Source organism: Heliconius melpomene, chromosome 4 (assembly GCF_056956725.1).
Source record: "Heliconius melpomene rosina isolate 202511_hmr_F chromosome 4, ASM5695672v1, whole genome shotgun sequence".
NCBI classification, from domain to species: Eukaryota; Metazoa; Arthropoda; class Insecta; order Lepidoptera; family Nymphalidae; genus Heliconius; species Heliconius melpomene.
The window spans coordinates 1,579,129-1,599,250 of NC_140392.1; the positions used below are offsets into that span (position 1 = coordinate 1,579,129).

Below are 20,122 nucleotides of genomic sequence, written 5' to 3' on the forward strand. Positions count from 1 at the left end.
GTTCATTAGGACGTTGGTCAAATGTTATCAGTTTATGTCAATAAATTATATTATAAATAGATTATTTTTTAACTATTTATTATTACATTTTCTTATTTTTTCTGTCAAATCTAAATAATAGGAAAATTATAGTGTTTATACAGTGTAATGTTTAATTATATACATAGATAGTCCTAATAGCATAGTTATCGTATAAGTAAGCAGGTACTTTTAATGTTACGACGATAAAGATGTCTGACATTCATTACCATAATTAAGATTGTTTACTAACAAGGATAATTCCGCAAAAACATGTTTTTTCATTATGGCATTGATTTTTAAGTCCCGTGACACAGTAAAGGACACCAGAGCCAACAGGATACTGATAATCAAAAATAGGTATGGTACGGATGCCATGTGTCCATTGTGGCATAGTGCCATGGCTTCTGACAGTAAACGCGACGGTTACGGGTTCCAACCGTATTCGGGAGAATTAATGATCTTTATTTCTCCGTTCTAATACTTAGGAGGTTATCTCTGCTTACCTCATTATATCCAGTATAAAACGCGAAATTAGAAAAAAATGTTAAAGTATTATATAATTGTTATCCTTGAAACTAAGTAACTGGATAAATTTGCTTCAGAAAAATGTTAACTTCCCTTTTAAGTCGTCGCATAAATGCTTATTTGATCAAATGACTTAGCTGGCCTTTTACAACTTTAATTAGAGTAGTTCAAGAACAACTACATTTTTACACTAGGATATACCTATACTATAATTTACTAGACTGTAAACAATTAGTTTCTAGATCTATATCTATATTAATTATAAATTATTAATTTGTATATGCGTATGTAATTATATGTAATTACATAATGCACATAAATTTATTTATTCATAATATTTATTAAGGATTCCGAGGTTAAAATTCGTTAGTGAACTTTCAACCTCTGACGTGTCCATGAAGAAAATTAAATGGATTTTTTTATACATAATAAGAATTACCAAGAATTTACGAAAAATTTATACGTATATGCTAAATAATATTCGCAATAAAAAATGCCTGTTTTTAATCTATTACTTTTTCTACTATTTTTTACATTTTCTATTTTTTATAAGCATTTTTCGTGAACTTTTATGAGCATTTTGAGTGTCAGAATTTAACGCAGTACTTTCTCTACGGAAACCGAAGAAACTAAGATATTTTATATTTATACTAATCGTCGTTCGGAACTTTGCTTCCCGTTCTCCTAAAAAAAATTAAAAAACCCTCTCTTTGTAAGTCGTTTCGTCTGTGTCACACAGTATTTAACAGAACAATTTTATGAACATACAGACTAAATATTAAATATTTATTTAAATTTATATTTTTATTTCTTCGCTCTGGTGTCGATGCAAAGGGCAGCGGTGACTTCCACTACTTAACACTAAATATCTCCAGAATTCGGTGGAAAATAGGCAACGTAGTGACTTAACACTAGATTCCCTCTGCCTACCCTGATGTGTGCAAAAACGGCGTGAAGCTAATTTATTTTGTTTTTTAACTCGTTATTTAGCTATAAAATGAGTTTCCAAATGGTCATAAAGTCCACTCTAAAGGTTCAAGTCAAGGCGTCGCTACGGCCTCGTCGCGAACTGATGCATTACACAATTTGAATAGCACTCGTGTTTCAATAAATGCTATAATATGTGAATATTATGCATACTTACAGTACATGGAATTTGGTCATTCTTCTAGGATTCGTAATGATACCTTTTAGGGTTAAAAAAAACTAAAAATGTGTATAGAAATTTTATTAATAATATTTTTATTAATAAAATTAATTTTGTATTCTCACTTAAATGATGCGAATATATCTTTAAAATATGAGAAAATAAGTCCTTGTTTGGATATTGTATAAAAAAATAATACGTGAACGTTACAACATTTTAAAGTATTTTTTTATAAACTCGTACATCATATCAATTTTCAAATTTAGTTTATTATTTAATGTTTATATTTAATGCTCTTTGGTCTGAATATAAAGTAGTTGATCGTTTTAAATAAAACAATAGAGGTGCTAATTTGTTAGACGTCATATATGTATTTATGTAGATGAGTGCGACCGTCTCGAGTGTATTTGTACTCGGAAGATTGAGTTATTTAATAATATAATTTTCTCGCTCTGGTAACGATGTTAAGCGCGGCGTTGAGTTCCGCTACTCAACACGCAATGCATTAAGAATTCGGTGGTAAGTGACTAACGGAAGGGCGTTTATGGTAACGGAGTGTCTTAACACTACGTTCCCAGGCCTAACGTGCTATGTGTGGGATACCTACAGCGTGAAGCTAAAATAAAAATATAGATCACGATATGTCAAAGAACAAAGAAACGAGTCTTATTATTTATTGTCTATATATAGAATTTCATAATATAAAAAGGAAAAATATTATAATTTACTAATATACTGTATAAGATTATATGTTTATCTTTTCGAACCGTTTCCACCCAATACCGCGCAAGCGACGCCTTATACCGACACGCATACATACAAAAATATTTGATATATACATACATATAAAGTGAACAATGATAAATTCACGATACGTAAGCGTAGCGTCATACAAAAAGGTAGCATGTGCCAGTGTTTTACAAAAGATCGAAGTGCACGGTCCTTTTTTTTTAACTAACCACAAAAAGTAATAAATATATGAAAAATATAATTTAAAATAATACAAAAAAATAGTCGGTAGATTCAAATTAGTTGAATTAGAGTGGTCTTGTCAAGGTTTTTAGTAGATATTTATTTATTATGATCTCAACGTTAGTACAGAGCTGTTGTGTGATAAACTGAGTGATTCATATTTAATTGTTTATAGTGTTGTGTTGTTCAGTGTTGTTTAAGCGCGTTTGTAGTTTATGGTGTTGTGGACAACACTTTTTTTTTATTACAGCGAATGTGTCTTTGTAATTTCTTTTGTAAGTATTTAAAAAAATATATGTTTTTATTTGTTTGGTACATCATTATATGTTTTAGGCCGTTTACTGTAAAACCGAACTTACAGACACTTATAAATATCACAATAACATAAAAAATAGTATCGGCAAAATAAATAATAAATAAATAATATAATTATTTTTTATTATTTATAATTTTTTAATATAATAAGGGCAAAAATACCATTTCCCTGTGCGTTTATTAAATCGTATGTAATTGAAAAACATTCTTTATTAAAGGAATTTTTGATTTAGGACAGTTTAAATTTTTCAATTAAATTAATTGACAAGTTTATACATAAGCGTTATTAGTTTATACATTGGAGATTTGTGGCTAATTCGTTACCTTTTCCAAGGCAATGTAAAATAAAAAAAATTAAAAGTATTATTTATTATTTCTTGTATTTTTTTGCTGCTGCTATTTTTTGCTGTCACGTTTACTGAGTGACAAATGACAAACGCGTGTCATTGTAATTACACTTCTTTGTATCTGTTTGTAAGTTCATTTTAAGAGTAGACGGCCCCTACAATGTTTTCATCTCTAATACTTTGAACGGACACAAGGAAGTGTTTGTTATAGCTTTAATTGCATATTTAGATCCTAGAAAATCATAAAATTATATGTATTTGCATAAAGTAAGGTCACGTGACTAACATTATATCATTCATAGTAACATTCGAAGGATTTTTTTGCTTATATCACTTACTTACTATACTAAATATTAACAAATAAGGAATTTTCTATAATATTTAGTTGTTCATTGATAATCAACTGTTGAGTTTCTTGCCGGCTCTTCTCAGCAGAACTGCCTTCCGAACCGGTGGTAGCTTTTTGTTGACATGTACATTCGACTTCGATTCAAAAGTGCTTATAAAGTTTATTTGAATTAAGAATATTTTGAATTTGAATTTGAATAATTAAACAGCATACTAACCTGTGTATTACGATGAATTCAACCATTTCAATTTAGGTTACCAGTTCCCCTCTACCTATCCTCTTATGAGCGGAATATAAAACGTGAACCTAAAAAAAACAGTTGCACGCTTTATCTCGCATATAGCAGTATAGCAGTGTGGGAATAACAAACTTAGTGTTATAACTTACTAGCGGCCCGCTCGCGGTTTCACCCTCGTGAACTATGTTATTATTAATTTCTGTCTCCATGGCTACGTCCTAGTGACGTCTATGCAAAATTTGAGACTCCTAGCATTTGTAGTAACGAAGTTTCATACAAAAACAACCCCTTAGAAGGCGAATATTGCAAATTCCCGTCTTAGCGAGCACCTACGTCCTATAAATAACTCCTATGCAAAATTTGAAATTCCTAGCACATGTAGTTTCTGAGATTTCGTGATGAGTGAGTGACCTTTCGATTTTATATATATATTTTTCGCTTTCCGTCCGTTTTTGAACCACTGTGTGTACAACAGGAGATAAATATGATTTTAAACGGCGGTTGTGGGTTCTATTCCCGCTCGGGGAAATAAATTACATATTTGATATTTTCATTTCATTGCTCTGGTAACAAGGTAAACCGAATGCGACGCCTCGATTCGGCGGAAAGTTGACAATGGAGTTTCTTAACACTAGGTTCCCTCTTCCTACACCATTGTATGCGTGAAGAAAAAAAAATGCATCCCCTTAGTGGCGATGGAATCCAGAAATCAATTTTCACTATGCGACCACGATATATTATGACAATATGAAATACGAAATTTCCACAAATTAAAAATAAAGTTTAGAATTTTTAAGGTTTACTTCAAACATACATTAGGTAAGTTTCATAAACAAAACAATTAAGTTATTTATTAACGCTCTACTTGAGAAAATAATGGAACTATGTGGCATCATCTAATAAGAAAGAATGCGACTATTTCGATTGCATATTTATAAAGTACTTTTTTTATTACGTTTACTTAAAATAGATAACTAACACCTTAAGACCCAAATTAAAGAAATAATTACAATTTAGTTGAGAAAAAATATATCAATAATAAAGCGAGGGTGTCAGTTCTGTAGCATGTTTCTATAAAAAAAGCTTTATTATAATTCGAATTATAACTATGTAAGTAGCTTATCTTGAATTACACATACATTTATTAATAAAAACCTTTATTTATATGTCAAAGTATTTAATGATTGAAAGTTGAAAGTCAAGAGCGCACTAGCCTAGTTAAAATATATCTTGTGAGATCTTGATCTTTTTGTGTCCTGACATTTTGAAATGTCAGCTTGCATGGAATCCTTTTTTGTTGAAGCACTAATAGACTGAGATCCGGCCGTTGAATCCTGCATATACGAGTTTTCTTAATTAAACCCATATTAATGAATAATACATGATTAGTAGAACAGATTACACCTGGGTTGCCTGGAAGAATCCTGCCGCAATCACCTTTAATTACATTTTTTCGTAACTCGTTTTTGGAGAAAATTGCACCCATACGTTTTTTATATGAATCGCACATCATTTGAAAGATAATCGCATAAGGAATTGGAAAATTAAGGGTTGCCAGCTCTCAGTCTGCCGCAAGTCTAGGGTTGCCTGGTTTAAAGATGTCACTAAATGTTAATAATTTGCACTCATCTGTTTTTTTAATGAATTATATATCAAATTAAAGCTTATTTTTTTCTGAACACTATAAAACAGGGTTGCCTGGAAAATTCCTGCCGCAAACAGGGGTTGCCAGCGTTTGAAATATTTTATTCCGGTTCCGTTTGACTATGAGAATAGACGATGAAATGCGCGGTCTGCCTAATGTTTTAAAGTAAAATATTATATAATAGAAGGTCGATCTTAAAATCAATGTTTATTCTAATTGTTCACCTGTTAAATTATGATTTTAATCATATTAAGTACACGCAGAAAACTATTTATAACGTAAGTTAATAAGCAAAGTAAAATATATTTGTTATCGCAAGAACATTTCTTATTTATAGAATAAAATATTTTCTTAGCTTAACGGTGTATCCCGCATGTAGCAGAGACGGCAGGGAGAACTTGGGAACCTAGTGTTAATCTTAGGCACTTCGTTCCCATTAAGGCACATCCTTTTCGTACTTTCCGACGAATAGTGGAGGCTGCGAGGCGGTAGTCAACGCCCCGACTTACCTTTTTACTATAATGAGGAAATGAAAAACAAATAAATATTTCATTTCCTCAAATTGGAATCGAACCCGCAATCTGCCGCAATCTTTAATGCAAATAGGTACTTTTAATCTGTAGACTGAACTTCAAGCACAAATTTCGTCAATATCCTTCCGGATATTTTTTTTGAACGAGCCTTTGAACCTGGTGGTCCACTTATGACCGTCGTAACTTTTTGTATAAATTGAAAAAAAAACTTATTTCAAAATATAATCGATTGTGCCATTTCGATATCTGTATTTTACATATTTCAATTATTAGAAAATCATTTAAAAAAAATGATTTACGACTAGGTCTTGAAGTCATTTACTATCTAAAACGAGTTCTAGTTCGACATCAAGATTAATAGTAATGTAAAAAAGATGTTTTACTAATATTAAGTCTTAATTATCTTCAATTTATTTATAGTTGTTTCTAAATGTCAAATGAAAACCGAACGAAATGAAACAAAAACAATGATATGTAGGTAAATGTTACATGTTCTCATTTATGATTATTTACCAAATATATTGTTACTTATGTCAAAATTAACTACAACTTGTCCACTAAGTTCAATTTGAGTATTGCTTTAAAATTTTAAATAGAACGATTATTATTAATATTAAGAAACGAGATTTATTTTAATGAAGCATGTACCTCGTAAATATTTCATCAGGTCTACAAAAAACGCATATAAAAATCTCATACTTTATTAACATTTAACATACCTTATCTACTTTGTGGGATATTTAAATTTTGGATGTATAAAAATTACCTGTTATTACTTTTTATTTTGCTTTACCCTGTGGAGCGCATAGCAAGGTAAGCAGAGGGGACCGATGTCTCTATCTAGTCTAGGTTAGTGTTAAGACACCGGTCCCCAGTTTTTACGAGGCCTTTCGTGTTGAGTGACAGAAATCAACGCAACGCTCTGTCTTCTTTGCTAAGAATTTCTTCTTCAGAGTAAGGATATGATAATAATAATTCGTCACCTCGAGTGAGAGTCTAACCCACAACCATCGCCGTAGTAGAGGGAGTCGCTGTTCCCCGATGACCTCACCGAGTAATTAATAACATATTAAAAAAATCGAAAAACTTTTATACTTGGAAGTTATTTTATTAAATAAAAATACACAAAATCAAAGAATAATTAAAATAAAAATATGTCATATTTAAATATGTCAATTTACATAAATAAACAACGAAGTTATTTATAACTTTATATTTATTAAAACAAATATTGAATCATTATTTTATTTCTTAGTAGGTAAATTTATAATACTGTTAAACTAGAGACTCAAACGCGGCTTCGCTCGCTTAAATTTATTTTTATTTAAGTATTATGCAAAGGATAATATTTGTTTTAAAAATATATGTTTTTTTTAATAATAAAAAGTATCCACACATCTAGAAATATGTTTCATAATAATCAGTTGAGTAATTTTGGCGTGAAAGCGTAACAAACAAACGTACATTTACGTTTATAATATTAGTACGATGTTAAATACAAAATAAATATTGACGTTGCTGACGACGGCGGCCTCAAGTTAAATACTTATACGTAATTTATTGTTGTGAATCTCTGATCTCCTTTCACTATATAGCCTCACATATCATGACGAGATGCGAAAATTCTTCTAAGGGGGACAGGGTCGATGCGTTTGGGAGTGAATGAACTCTCCGGACAACCTTGAGGCCTTCCGATTGACCGTTTTACATGTCATGTTCGTTTATAAATAAATTTTAAATGTCTGTTTTACATCTACATATTCCTTATTTAGTTATTTAGCATTCCTACTATACGAGTATACGATATGCTAGACTCAGATAGAAGGAACCTTAAGTTTAAGGCACTTCGTTCCTCACGTAAAAATATAAAAAATGTAATATTTTCATTTTTTTGTTCCGGCAGTGAGGCAAAGATTTTCGGCGGCCTATTTACGCCACTCAACTCGCAATGCCTCCAAAATTCGGTGGAAAATGTGAAACGGAAGTGTCTTAATGAGAATGGAGTGTTTTAACACTAGGTTCCCTCTGTCTACCCTGCAATAAGCGCCATACAGCGTGAAGTAGAAAATAAATAAATATTTAATCAAACTAACTTCTTCTATCTCACTTCACAAATTAAATTTCAACTCTATAATCATAAAGACTCTTTGTTTATAAACAAAACCATGAAATAAAAATATTACTAAAAAGCAAGTCAATTCTAACGAATGCATCATTGAGCTTGAGAAAAAATCCAAGGTTATCAGCTAAAACCAGTTTTAAAAACATACGTTATATCCAACAGGTGTTAACATATTATAATGTACGAGTGCTTCCTCGAGATAGCGTTCGAGGCTGAACTGAATACGAAGGAGGATCCCGAACTACTTGCTATAGCACCAGAACAATGCAACGAAAACGCAGCCACCAGGGACACGGCCATTGCAGAGTTACGCAAAATGATATATGGTATATGTTTTTGTTATGAAATAAAATTATTTTCTACAGTTATATATTAGTATTCCGTTGAGCTGAGGATCGAGTGTGGTGGCGAGAATTGGGGAAGGCCTATGTCTAGCAATGGACAAAAGATGGTTGTTGATGATGATGATGATGATGATTCCGTTGGAAAAGCAATGTTTGTGAAAATAGTTAATAATCGTGGGCAGAGGAAGCCTGGGAATGCAGTGTTAAGACACTTTTGTTCCCCACTCTTAATTCTCGTGACATTGCGTGTTTACTTGCGGAACTCAACGCCGATCTTTGACTTTACCAGAGCGACGAAATAAAAATCTCAATAATAAATTAATAATTATATAAATTAAATATTTATTAATATAATTATGTGAAATGAAATAAATATTGTAACTTCTAGACAGGGGAGAATGCACGCCACACCGAACAGACGACGCGTACCTCTTGAGATATCTCCGTGCGAGAGATTTTATTGTACCACGAGCACATAAACTGGTATGTTATTTTTATTATAATTTTATCTAAAGTTAATATGATTTATTTTTATCTTAGCAGTTTTAGTATAATTCGATATCCACTGGTGCCTTCTGTTGCACCCATTTTTCGAAATATTGCTTGTGTTTGATGTGATTGTGATAGACAGAATCAGAACGAAACATAATTCATTTCGAATCCACAACCGTCTTGTTTACAGTCAGACACTCTACCGCTGCGCCTTAACTGTCCCTTTGTTTACTAGACTTAATTTTCAAAGTTCCGAAAATTTAAGGAATGTGAAAACCGATTTGGTCGAGATTTCATCAGAATCTTAATTTTTTATGAGCACTTTCTAGACCACATTTGAATCCAAAAGTATAAATACATTAAAATGTGTAATTTTTATTTATTCGCATCATAAAATAGTCTTGTGTTATTTGCTTAAGCATTTCAATCTTGGAACGGAGTGTTGACACTAGATTCTCTTTACCTATCTTCCTTTTATCCCACGGGATAAAGTGTCGGGACTCGAGCTAAGAGAATATATAGGCGCCGTGCTCACTGCATTCAATGGCTATACTAACATAATTGATTCTGATATAACATATTTAAAATTAAGTATTCTAAAATTATGGCCTCTATTTGTATTTTTTTTCAGGTTCCCGCTTTATATCCCGCATATAATAGAGAAGACAGGGAACCTAGTGTAAATGCACTTTGTTGCCCATATTCCGCCGAATTTTTGAACATTGCTTGTTGAGTTGAGTGGCAAAGAAATGAATATATTAAAAATTAATTGAACCCACAACCGTCACGTTTACAGTCGCACGCTTGTGCTGCTGCGCCACCGCGGCGTCTTTGCAGAATTTCAATGTAATTTCCAAAATATAGTAGAAGGTATAATTCTTTATGTATCCTCCTATCCTATCCTATATCTTATAAAACAAAGTCGCTTTTCGTGTCTGTCTGTTGTTTCTAACTCTTCTTCTTCTAAACCACCCAACGGATTTTGATGCGGTCTTCACCATTAAGTCGAGTGTTTTTCGTAGAAGGTTTATATATAGTTTATTATTTGTACATTCTTATGTAAATTAACATAAATACGATAAATGTGTATAAAGTCCTACCCGTTGAGACACTTTCGCGCATGTGCTGCTCTAATGGTAAGTACTACATGAAAAAAATGTACTGGAGTATTGTTTCTCTTAACAAGATCTACAAAAAAGTCCGCGACGGCATATTCGTATCTTTTAAGAATAACGTGTAGTGATCATTTTTCTGTCTAAAAATAATAATTTCAATATATTTTTTATTGTGAGGGATATTTTTCCATAATGGTATTAATCCTTATCCTTTAAAATACTTTATTAATTTTCTACGTTAAACGAAGATAAAATTTGCTTTTTACAATATTTCGAAACTGCGAATAGTTTTACAGAAAAACGCATTTAATTGTTGACACATCCCATCGTTGACACATCAGCTGTATGTTACTCAAGTTTCACTTATCCCTTACTCTCAGCATATAAAAAAGTACATTAGTTACGTTGGCCATTTAATGTAGACCAAAACTGTCTTTTACTGTTTTTCACTTTAATAAGTACTTTAGAAGTTGTTACAATATCAAAAAAATCCTTGCTGCGAAACGGCTCGCCACTCGCCATGCGTCCGCCGTGCCCGCTTGCCTTACACGCATCGGTGGTTCAGTGGTAGAATGCTCGCCTGCCACGCGGGCGGCCCGGGTTCGATTCCCGGCTCATGCATTCTATTTAATTTTCCTCACAGGCAGCCACGTCGTACTTGCTTTTCATCAGGGACAGAATACCCCCTTCAGCATTAACCACAAGCTCGAAAAAAAAAAAACCCGGCTGCCTCTATAGCAAAGAAGATTTAGTTAGATGCGTTTGCACGTATTGGATAATTGGAGTTGAATATATTATTTAAGCGCGATATATTTGGTTTCACATTTTTTGGAGTAGTTATTAGTAGGTAGGTTTTTGTTTATAATTTCTTCCGTTTAAAAATAGTCATTTAACTATCTAAAAATAGTCATTTAAATATATTTTAATAAGTACTTGAAAAGATTAGTAGCACAGATTTAAAATTACGGTACCTACTAAAAAATCCTTGCTGTGTAAAACAATTGGAAAATCCTTATTGAAACTACAAAAATGCGGGTTGCATTAGGATTTAATTAATTTTCACATTATCTTAAGTGCTTTGCAAACATACATTACATGAATAATCCAGTAGTTAAAGCGGGCGAAGCCGCAAGAGGGTCGCTAGTAATACAATAAATGGCCTTGAGTAATGACAGTATTATTATGGGATTATAATCGCTATAATAATAATTAATTGCTAGGTGACAATCTAGTATAGTTATATGGTGAATTATAATTAATTATATACACATATGATACATGTGATATGAGGCCAGTCGTTGTTGTGGGTCCCACTCGAGAAAATGAAATATTTAATTAAATTTATATTTTCATTTCTCCGTTCTCGTGTCAAAGCACGGCGTTAAGTTCCGCCACTCAAAACAGTATACCTCAAGAATTCAGCGGAATCAGGAACAACCTGCCTACTACCCTACTGTTTGCGAGATACAGCGTGAAGCTGACCTATTGGTACATAATTATATCTTGGTTGTCTCATTGCTGCTCGTAACAAAAATATTTTTCCTAGATGGACATTGAACCCATGGTTCATGGTTCCATTTAGAATTATTTGACTGGTCAATCAAAATAATTTAAGTGGGACACTAATCTAAACATGTTACCTTAGCAGTCTAAAATGTATCGAAATTTCACCTATCATTTAGTTTTTTTTAGAAAACTTTCACCTGTCCATGTGACATTTTATCTTATAGATATTATTTAATATTTTAAAAATTAAATTAAATTAGCCTCACACTGTTTCCCGCACAGAGCAGGGTAGGCAGAGGGAATCTAGTGTTAAGAAACTACCTTCCCCGAAATTCAACGCCGCGCTTTGCCACGACATCAGAAGGAAAAAATGAAAAATATAAGTTGAAGTAAATATTTCATTTCCTCGAGTGGGGATTCAACCCACATCCAGTCACGTTCACAGTCACAGACTTGTGCCCCTGCGCCACGACTGACCTCATCTGGCCTGAGATATAATATCTTTTTTTCTATTATTTTCAGAAATAAAGTTATTTCAAGATTTTTTCTAAATTACGTTTCGAGCTAAGAGAATAAATAAGCGCCGTTCACACTGCATTCAATGGCTATACTGAGATAATTGATTCTGATATAAAATCGTTAAAATTAAGTATTCTAAAATTATGGCCTATATTTGTATTTTTTTAGGTTCCCGTTTTATATCCCGCATATAATAGGGAAGACAGGGAACCTAATGTAAATGCACTTCGTTGCCCATATTCCTATTTTTTTCTATTATTTTCATAAATAAAGCTATTTCAAGATTTTTTCTAAATTACGTTTCCCTAATTAGTTTATATTTTATGCATGAAAGAACGTATACCGAGCTAACAGCTAAACGTGTCCATACATTATGTATGCTATGATACTCGTAGCGCCAGCATCGACGTTGTTGATGTTGATATGCCGCCTCGTTGCATACATTTTAGACTTAATTAGAATAATGATAGTCACATAGTAAATACTCGTATAATTACAAATAACAATTATTAATTAATAAAATAAGTATTTTTAATTCTGTAAAATAATCAAAAGAGTGTGCAAGTACTTATTGAATATTTTTACTATGAAAAACGCTGTAATTTGTCTTGTCAGAGAAGGAGGGAAGAGGTGGAAGAAGACGAAGCCCTCCCATGCTACAATGTTGTGTATTTATTTAATTATTATTAAATACCTAAGAATGAAGCATTCATATATTGTATTGATACATAATACAAATATTTTTTATAGTGAAATTCTTGTAAATTGAGGCATCCATTAAAGCATCTCTCCCTCCGCCTTCCCCGTTAAGTACATATATTTTTTTAAGCAGCGAACCGCCATAAATATTTTTAAGCGCCTACCTACTAAATAAACCATATTATTCCTAAACTTATAAGGTAATAACCTTATAAATTTTGTTCACAGCTAGTCCGATATTACTCATTCCGCGAAGAGTACCCTCATCTGTACAAAGGAGTGGACCTCTGGGGCCTCATGAAGGTGAACGACGCGTACGAGGGGTCCATGCTGGATAGGCCTGATGTTGGCAGGCTATCCGTTTTTAGATTTGGTAATTTATTTTAATATATTATGTATATGTAAAAAAATATGTATGTATGCTTGTTTTTGTAAATGTTTCTTAGTAACTGTTTTTACTTAGGCACATCATGTTTTGAAAATCGTGCTCGAAACTATTTTAGGCAATAATAGTATCTAATCTACAAACTGAGGCCGTCGTAGTGCAGGGGCACGAGAGGAATTAGATATTATTTATTAATGCAATACAAAAACACGGCGTTGAGTTCCCCGTTCAACACAATGCCTCGAAAAAAAATCAGTGGAAAGATATGAACGGAATGTATTAACACAGTAGTATTTTCTCTGCCTACTCTGCTGTGTGCAAAATACAATGTGAAGCTGTTTTATTTAATCTACTTATCATTTTATCATGCATAATTTAATATATGAAACTACTTTTATATTAACAAACTCGGCCTAACAGTTTCTGTAGAAAGTTTTCCATGAAAATTCATTTTTTCCATAAATTCCCAATTTGCGGCAGTACCCTTAATTATTTATTATGTATTTTTTGTTAATTTTCATTTCGACTTGTTGAAATCCATTACATATTTTTTGCTAACATGTTGATTAACTAAACAAATGAAGCGTCTATCTGAACTTTCTGTTGTATGTTATTAAATCGCCAATAAAAGAAAAAAATAATAAAATTTCTTAACAATTACTATGAAAAATTGTACAGTTTGAAACTTATCCAAGTTTATAGAGCGCTTCAACTTGTACGACGGCAAACTTAAATCTTTTCCACAAGAATATGAAACGATAGCAAACTGACAAAGTGTCATGAATTTGAAATTGTTAGCATTTTTCTTATAAGATTTAGTTTTCTATTGATATATTACAATTTTTTAAAGTTTTGAAAGTAGTGCATTTGTAAAATATTATTGGAGGTCTTCGTAACGCAGTGGTACGGTGTCTGACTGCAAATGCGATGGCTGTGAGTTTGATTCCTACTCTCATGGGAGCATTGAGTGACGGAAGTCAACAATGCCCTTTGTCTTAACAAGATATGTCTTTAAAATTGTAGGAAAAGTGGAAATTTGAGTATTTTAGCACAAGGTTCCCTCTGCCTCCCCTGATGTATATAAGATATAGTGAAGCTTTAAAAATATGTTATTGCATTACAATATCGAAACATGACATTTAAATATCAGTTCATTGAGGTTTACAGCTTCAATTATAATAAAGGGCAAGTTTTTGTAAAATGCTTACATATATAAAACCATGTAAGGTATTGTTCTGGTCAATTTAATATCTGTTCTGTTTCGTAACTTTTAAGCGATTTGGGCATGATTTTCTTTGAAACTACTATTTTTATTACTACAACTTATGAGGCCGTCAAGGCACAGTGGAATGACGTGATTACAAACACGATGGTTATAGCATCGACCTCCACTCGGGTGTAAATTATATTTAAACAAAGCGCGGCGTTGAGTTACGCCACTTAATCTCGAAAATTGTATGGTGTCTGGGTAACGGAGTGTTTTAACATTAGGTCCTCTCTGCCTACCCTGATATGGGAAAAAAGAACATAATTTATATATTCCGCTCATAAAGTATATAAATATGTTTTCGAAAACGTTAAAAACATCGAAACTAGCGAGATTAAAACTCGTGTGTCTTGGAAAATGTCCAAGTGCTGTGACAACTAAATCATAGGTTCGGATAATTTTTTAAAGTTTTCTACAAATAATCTTTCTTTCCTATGTGTGGATTAAGACGTTTAACAATGTTAAAAAAAAGATATAATTATTTTAGACATACAAAAAAACTGACAAAAAAACATTTAAACTTAGCACGTTCATTTAAATTAAATATATGAGATCATATTCTTTAAGGAAAAATCTAATTTATCAACAGGTTTTTAAACAACTTCTACCACACCATTTGCGTCAATGGAATACCCGAAACGTGAACAACCTGATAATTAATTGAAAAAATATTAAAAGTAATATCTTTAGACATTTTATAAATATAATATATGGCTTTCTGACAGTAAGGCATCTGTCTCTAATGGCGCTGGATTTTATAAATAGTTTTTTTGTTATTGATTTAAAAAAAACACAGTACTTATAAAAGGTTTTACGATATCAATAACATGAAAAAACGGCAAATGTTAATCAATTATTCATTTTTCAAATTTTATGCTCAATCCTGCATATAGCGAGTTAGGCATACAGACCATAGTGCCAAGACACTCTGTTTGATGATGAAAGATATTCATTCGCCCACAACCGTCAGACGCTGCGCCACGACGGCCTCATTTCCAGTATTTAATCACATTTTTTCTTTGTATTCTAATACTTTATTTCGTCGCTCTCGTAACGAGGCAAAGTGCTGCGTTAAGTTCCGCCACCTATCATATTTTTAAATAAATATTTGGTAGCTTGGGATCTATCTGGCTACTTTCCTATATACAGAAACTAGCGGCCCGCTCGTGGTTTCACCCGCGTGAACTATGTTATTATTAATTTCTGTCTCCATGACTACGTCCTAGTGACGTCTATGCAAAATTTGAGACTCCTAGCATTTAGTAACGAATGACAAAGACAAATGTCATTAGTAACGAAGTTTCATACAAATTTTCAACCCCAAAAACAACCCCTTAGAAGTTGAATATTGCAAATTCCCGTCTTAGCGAGCACCTACGTCCTATAAATAACTCCTATGCAAAATTTGAGATTCCTAGCACATGTAGTTTCTGAGATTTCGTGATGAGTGAGTGACCTTTCGATTTTATATATATAGATAAGCATAACTCCGCTTTCTTAAAAATCATCTCTTCACTTTCCAGGGACATGGGATCCAAATGAATTTTCAGTGGAAGACCTAGTTCGAGCTGGTATGGCAATCACCGAGATAGGTATTCGACAGCCCAAAGTCCAAGTGTTGGGCGGCACAGTTATAGTGGACATGGCGGGTCTGACTCTCAAACACGTATCCACACTGACGCCGACTATTGCATATCAAATTGTTAATTTGATGGGGGTAAGTGGAATTTGCAATTTATTTTTTAGCGTAGCACCTGGTGTTAAACCTTTCGATCCCCAGAAGGAACCTACTGATAAGACACTTCCGCTCCGTCGAATCTCGGGTTCATTACGTGTTGAGTAGCGAAACTCAACATCGCGCTTTGCCTCAACACCAGAGCGAAGGAAATGGAAATATTAAATATTTAATTTCTTCACTAGGAATCGAACCAACAACCTATTGCGTTTACAGTCACACGGTTGTGCCACTGCGCCAGGAGTGGCTTCAAATTTCCTTACACGTGCAAACAAAGTTAGTTCGTTAAAAAGTACTTTATTTTAATTAAATTTAACTATAGACACAAGTGGCTAATAATATTGTCGCTCGTAGTTCCCGGCGAGGCGGTAACTAACTTTTACCTGAGTAGCACTAAAGATAACTAATTAGGAGTAACTTGTTGTTGAACATAAAACAGTTAATTTTAATTTCGATTTTCGATCGTAATTACAAAAGACTGCGACTGTGAAACACGGCGCTGAGTTCTGCCACTCAACACACAATGTTTTATAAATTCAGCGGAAAGTTGAGAACAGAAGTGTCTAAATGGGAACGGAATATCTTAACACCCACTCCCTTTGAATAACCTGCTATATGCTATCTTCACTCTTGTCCCGAATACATATACGAGTATACGTAACAGAATAAATAGACAAGGAAAACACCGCCGCTTTCAAATTCTATTTTATTTTCAACATTCATTTATAAATTAATTTATTCCATATCATTACAGATATCAGTAGCCGCCCGCCTCCGCAGCTGTCACATAGTGAACTACTCCTGGATGCTAAACACTTTCTTCTACATCTTCAAGAAGTTTATTCCGCAGCACGCTTGGGACAGGATACATTTCCATGGCAGTGACATGACAAGTCTACATAAGTATATACCCCCTGAATGCCTCCCAGCGAGGTACGGTGGAACCTGCAGGAACCACGTGTCTATAGGGAAATGGCTGCAGAAGATTAAGAAGTATCGAAACGAAGAATTCGATAGAGAAATGAAGGCGTTAGGTTATATTGTGAAGGAATGAGGTTTTTTGAGCAGAACTGGGTACAAAATTAGGATAGGAAGGTTAACTTAAATGATACATATTTAAAAAAAAGTAATTTTGCAGATATTTTTCAATCAGCTTCACGCTGTATCCAGCCTATAATAGGGTAGGCAGAGGGAACCCAGTGTACCTTTTTATTTGTTCAATACCACTACAAACACTTGGTCCCGTATCCTTTAACCTAGTGTTTATGACACTCCGTTCTCCACTTTCCGCCGAACTTTTCGGTTCTATATTAATTAATAATAATTCACTTCGCTGAGTGGAAATCGAACCCACAATCGCTTGTGTACCCTGCACCATGACGACCGTAATATTGTTACAGTCATGATTTTGTCTTCATTAAACGTACATTACTTAGTTATTAAAAAATTGTTACTTATTAAAAAATATTAAAATATTTAAATTTATTTATATATATTTCTCAAGAATAACGCTTATATTTTGAGCTTGAACAAATATTTAATTATTCAGTTTATTTATTAATAATTCTTGTTTATAACAGTATCAAAGCTGTTATTTATATAAGGTTTATATTGCTCAATTTGGTCTTACTTTCCTTTTGTACTAAAAACAATGTCACAAATAGAATTAGATATTTGATACTAAAAATATTTGGCTTACATTAATTTAGCTGAAATTGTGATATTTATAAATTGCTTTTGTTCGTGTTCGAATTTTGTATGTATTTTAGAGATGATGTAAGGAACTTGGTTCGAGAAATAACATTTTGCTACCAACTGAGCTGTGATAACTAAGTGGTATAGGTAACTTAGGATAAGTTTTCATAGATAAAATAAAGGTTTATATAGAAACGAATTTATACTGGTTTTTAATAAATTTCATTTAATACACAGATATTTCTTTTCATTTTATATTAGTATTTACTTTACACAAAGAAATGTAATGTAGGACAACTATACACTTTTAGAGTAAAACTGGAATAAAATTGCAAATAAATAAATTCAGGGCAAAAATGAATACAAAAATCTATAAGTATTTTTAATTGAGATATTTATCTCAAATAAACTTCTCAGTAGTAGTATAAAGACATTCCACTCCCCGCGTCGCGCTTACCGCATTACCAGAGCGAGGAAATGAAAATATTTAATATACACTGCCCCCGATTGGAAATCGAACTGACACCCGTCTCGCTTACAGTAGCACGCTCGTATCCCTGCGTCTTGACGAGCTTATGTATGTATACTAAATGTAAGCAACATCCATTCTATGGCATTATTAGTTGGTTGAAAAGTTATTACTGTATTTTTACATATACATATACACTACTTATTTTTACTGTAAGTGTCCTACTTAAGATATTTTCATTTTCTTTTGTCTCACAAAGACGGTCACTGTTATAATACTGCCTAGCTTTTTTTAAAGAAATCTAAATCTCTCACCTGTCTACTTTGCAATTTTGCTTAATTCCCGCATAATATGCAATATATAACAAGGTAGTCATGGAGAAATTCCTTTTAAGACATTCAACACAAGTTGTGTTTATCAAAACTGGTCTTTATCGATCTGTAATTTAATATATCATTTTCTTAAATTCTAATATAGAGTTTTTTTTTCTTAAAACACTCATCACACCCTTCCTTGGCCTAAAGTTACACAAATAAAAACAAAGCTTATAACCTTGATTTTAATAATAAACATGGCAAATGAAGGTTCATGTAAATTAGTGAACACGATACATAGATCGTTAGGCCGCAAAGTTACCACGAAGGTACTTTCTACTTTCACCGTATATTACGCTTGAAGCCAAATATCGACATGCATAAAAGTTATTACATGTCTAAAGAAATTTGGATTTTACTTAAACCACTTCAAGGTTTTGGATGGATAGCAAATAAAACAGGAGGAACCTAGTGTCGGAACACTCCGTTCCCCACTTTACGCTCAAATTTCGAGGCATCGCTTGTTAAGTGACGGAAGTCATCGCCGCGTTTTGTGTACCAGAGCTAGGAAATAAAAATAACTAAAATATAATCATTCCCCCGACTGAGGATCGAACCACAACCGTCTGTCTCCTTTTACAACATACTCAGTTCTACTACGCCTCGACGGTCTTGGATAGGTAAATCCGTTTAAAAAACTTTTTTCTTATTTTTTAATTTGTTTTAATTTCTGTTTTCTGAGCATCAACTAACAGTTTCCCGGTACCGTTCTTGAGCTTTGTATAACTCTTAACTTTTGACTTTTAAGTATAACCAGCTACTTATGACTTTTAAATGTCACGTTGCGAGCAAGTCAAGCTCATTGTTCAGATATAAAGATAATATCTTTTAAAATTTTTGTTTGTTGTTTTCTTTTTTATATATGTTAGATCTTGTTAATAGAAACCTTAAATAAAACTTGAGTCACAGGTTCTAGTTCCACGACTGGCCATAAAATAATACATACATAAATAATTAACACAATAATAAAAACTATTATACTATTATACTTATAAAATTATATTTATAAACATCCAATTAAACACGTATCTCCGCTATCAAAATACAAATTTATATTTTAATTCGATAAAAAATGAAAAGATAACAGAGATATATTCCTAGGAGCTTTTAGATATTATTTTAAACATTTTTTGTCCAACAACGATCCACCCAATGTTTACTCTAAAAGCGTTATTTTTATTTGGCCATGTTTGAAATAGAGCCTGTTTTTAAAGCGGACAGTTTTCACAAATTCACGATCAAAGAGAAGAGAGAAAATGGAAAAATAAAAGTATTATTTTAGAACGCTTTCGCTTTAGTACTGAAACT

General features: G+C 32.6%; 1 protein-coding gene across 1 annotated transcript; it reads left to right on the forward strand.

The window, feature by feature from the left end:
- Positions 1–2,577: 2,577 nt before the first annotated feature.
- On the forward strand, positions 2,578–18,209 carry LOC146539370 (clavesin-2-like). The gene is made up of 6 exons (XM_085208240.1): positions 2,578–2,940; positions 8,377–8,540; positions 8,947–9,041; positions 13,118–13,262; positions 16,065–16,258; positions 17,031–18,209. The coding sequence occupies exons 2-6, from the start codon at positions 8,393–8,395 to the stop codon at positions 17,328–17,330; spliced, it is 882 nt and encodes a 293-aa protein (XP_085064366.1). The 5' UTR covers positions 2,578–2,940; positions 8,377–8,392; the 3' UTR covers positions 17,331–18,209.
- Positions 18,210–20,122: the final 1,913 nt, after the last annotated feature.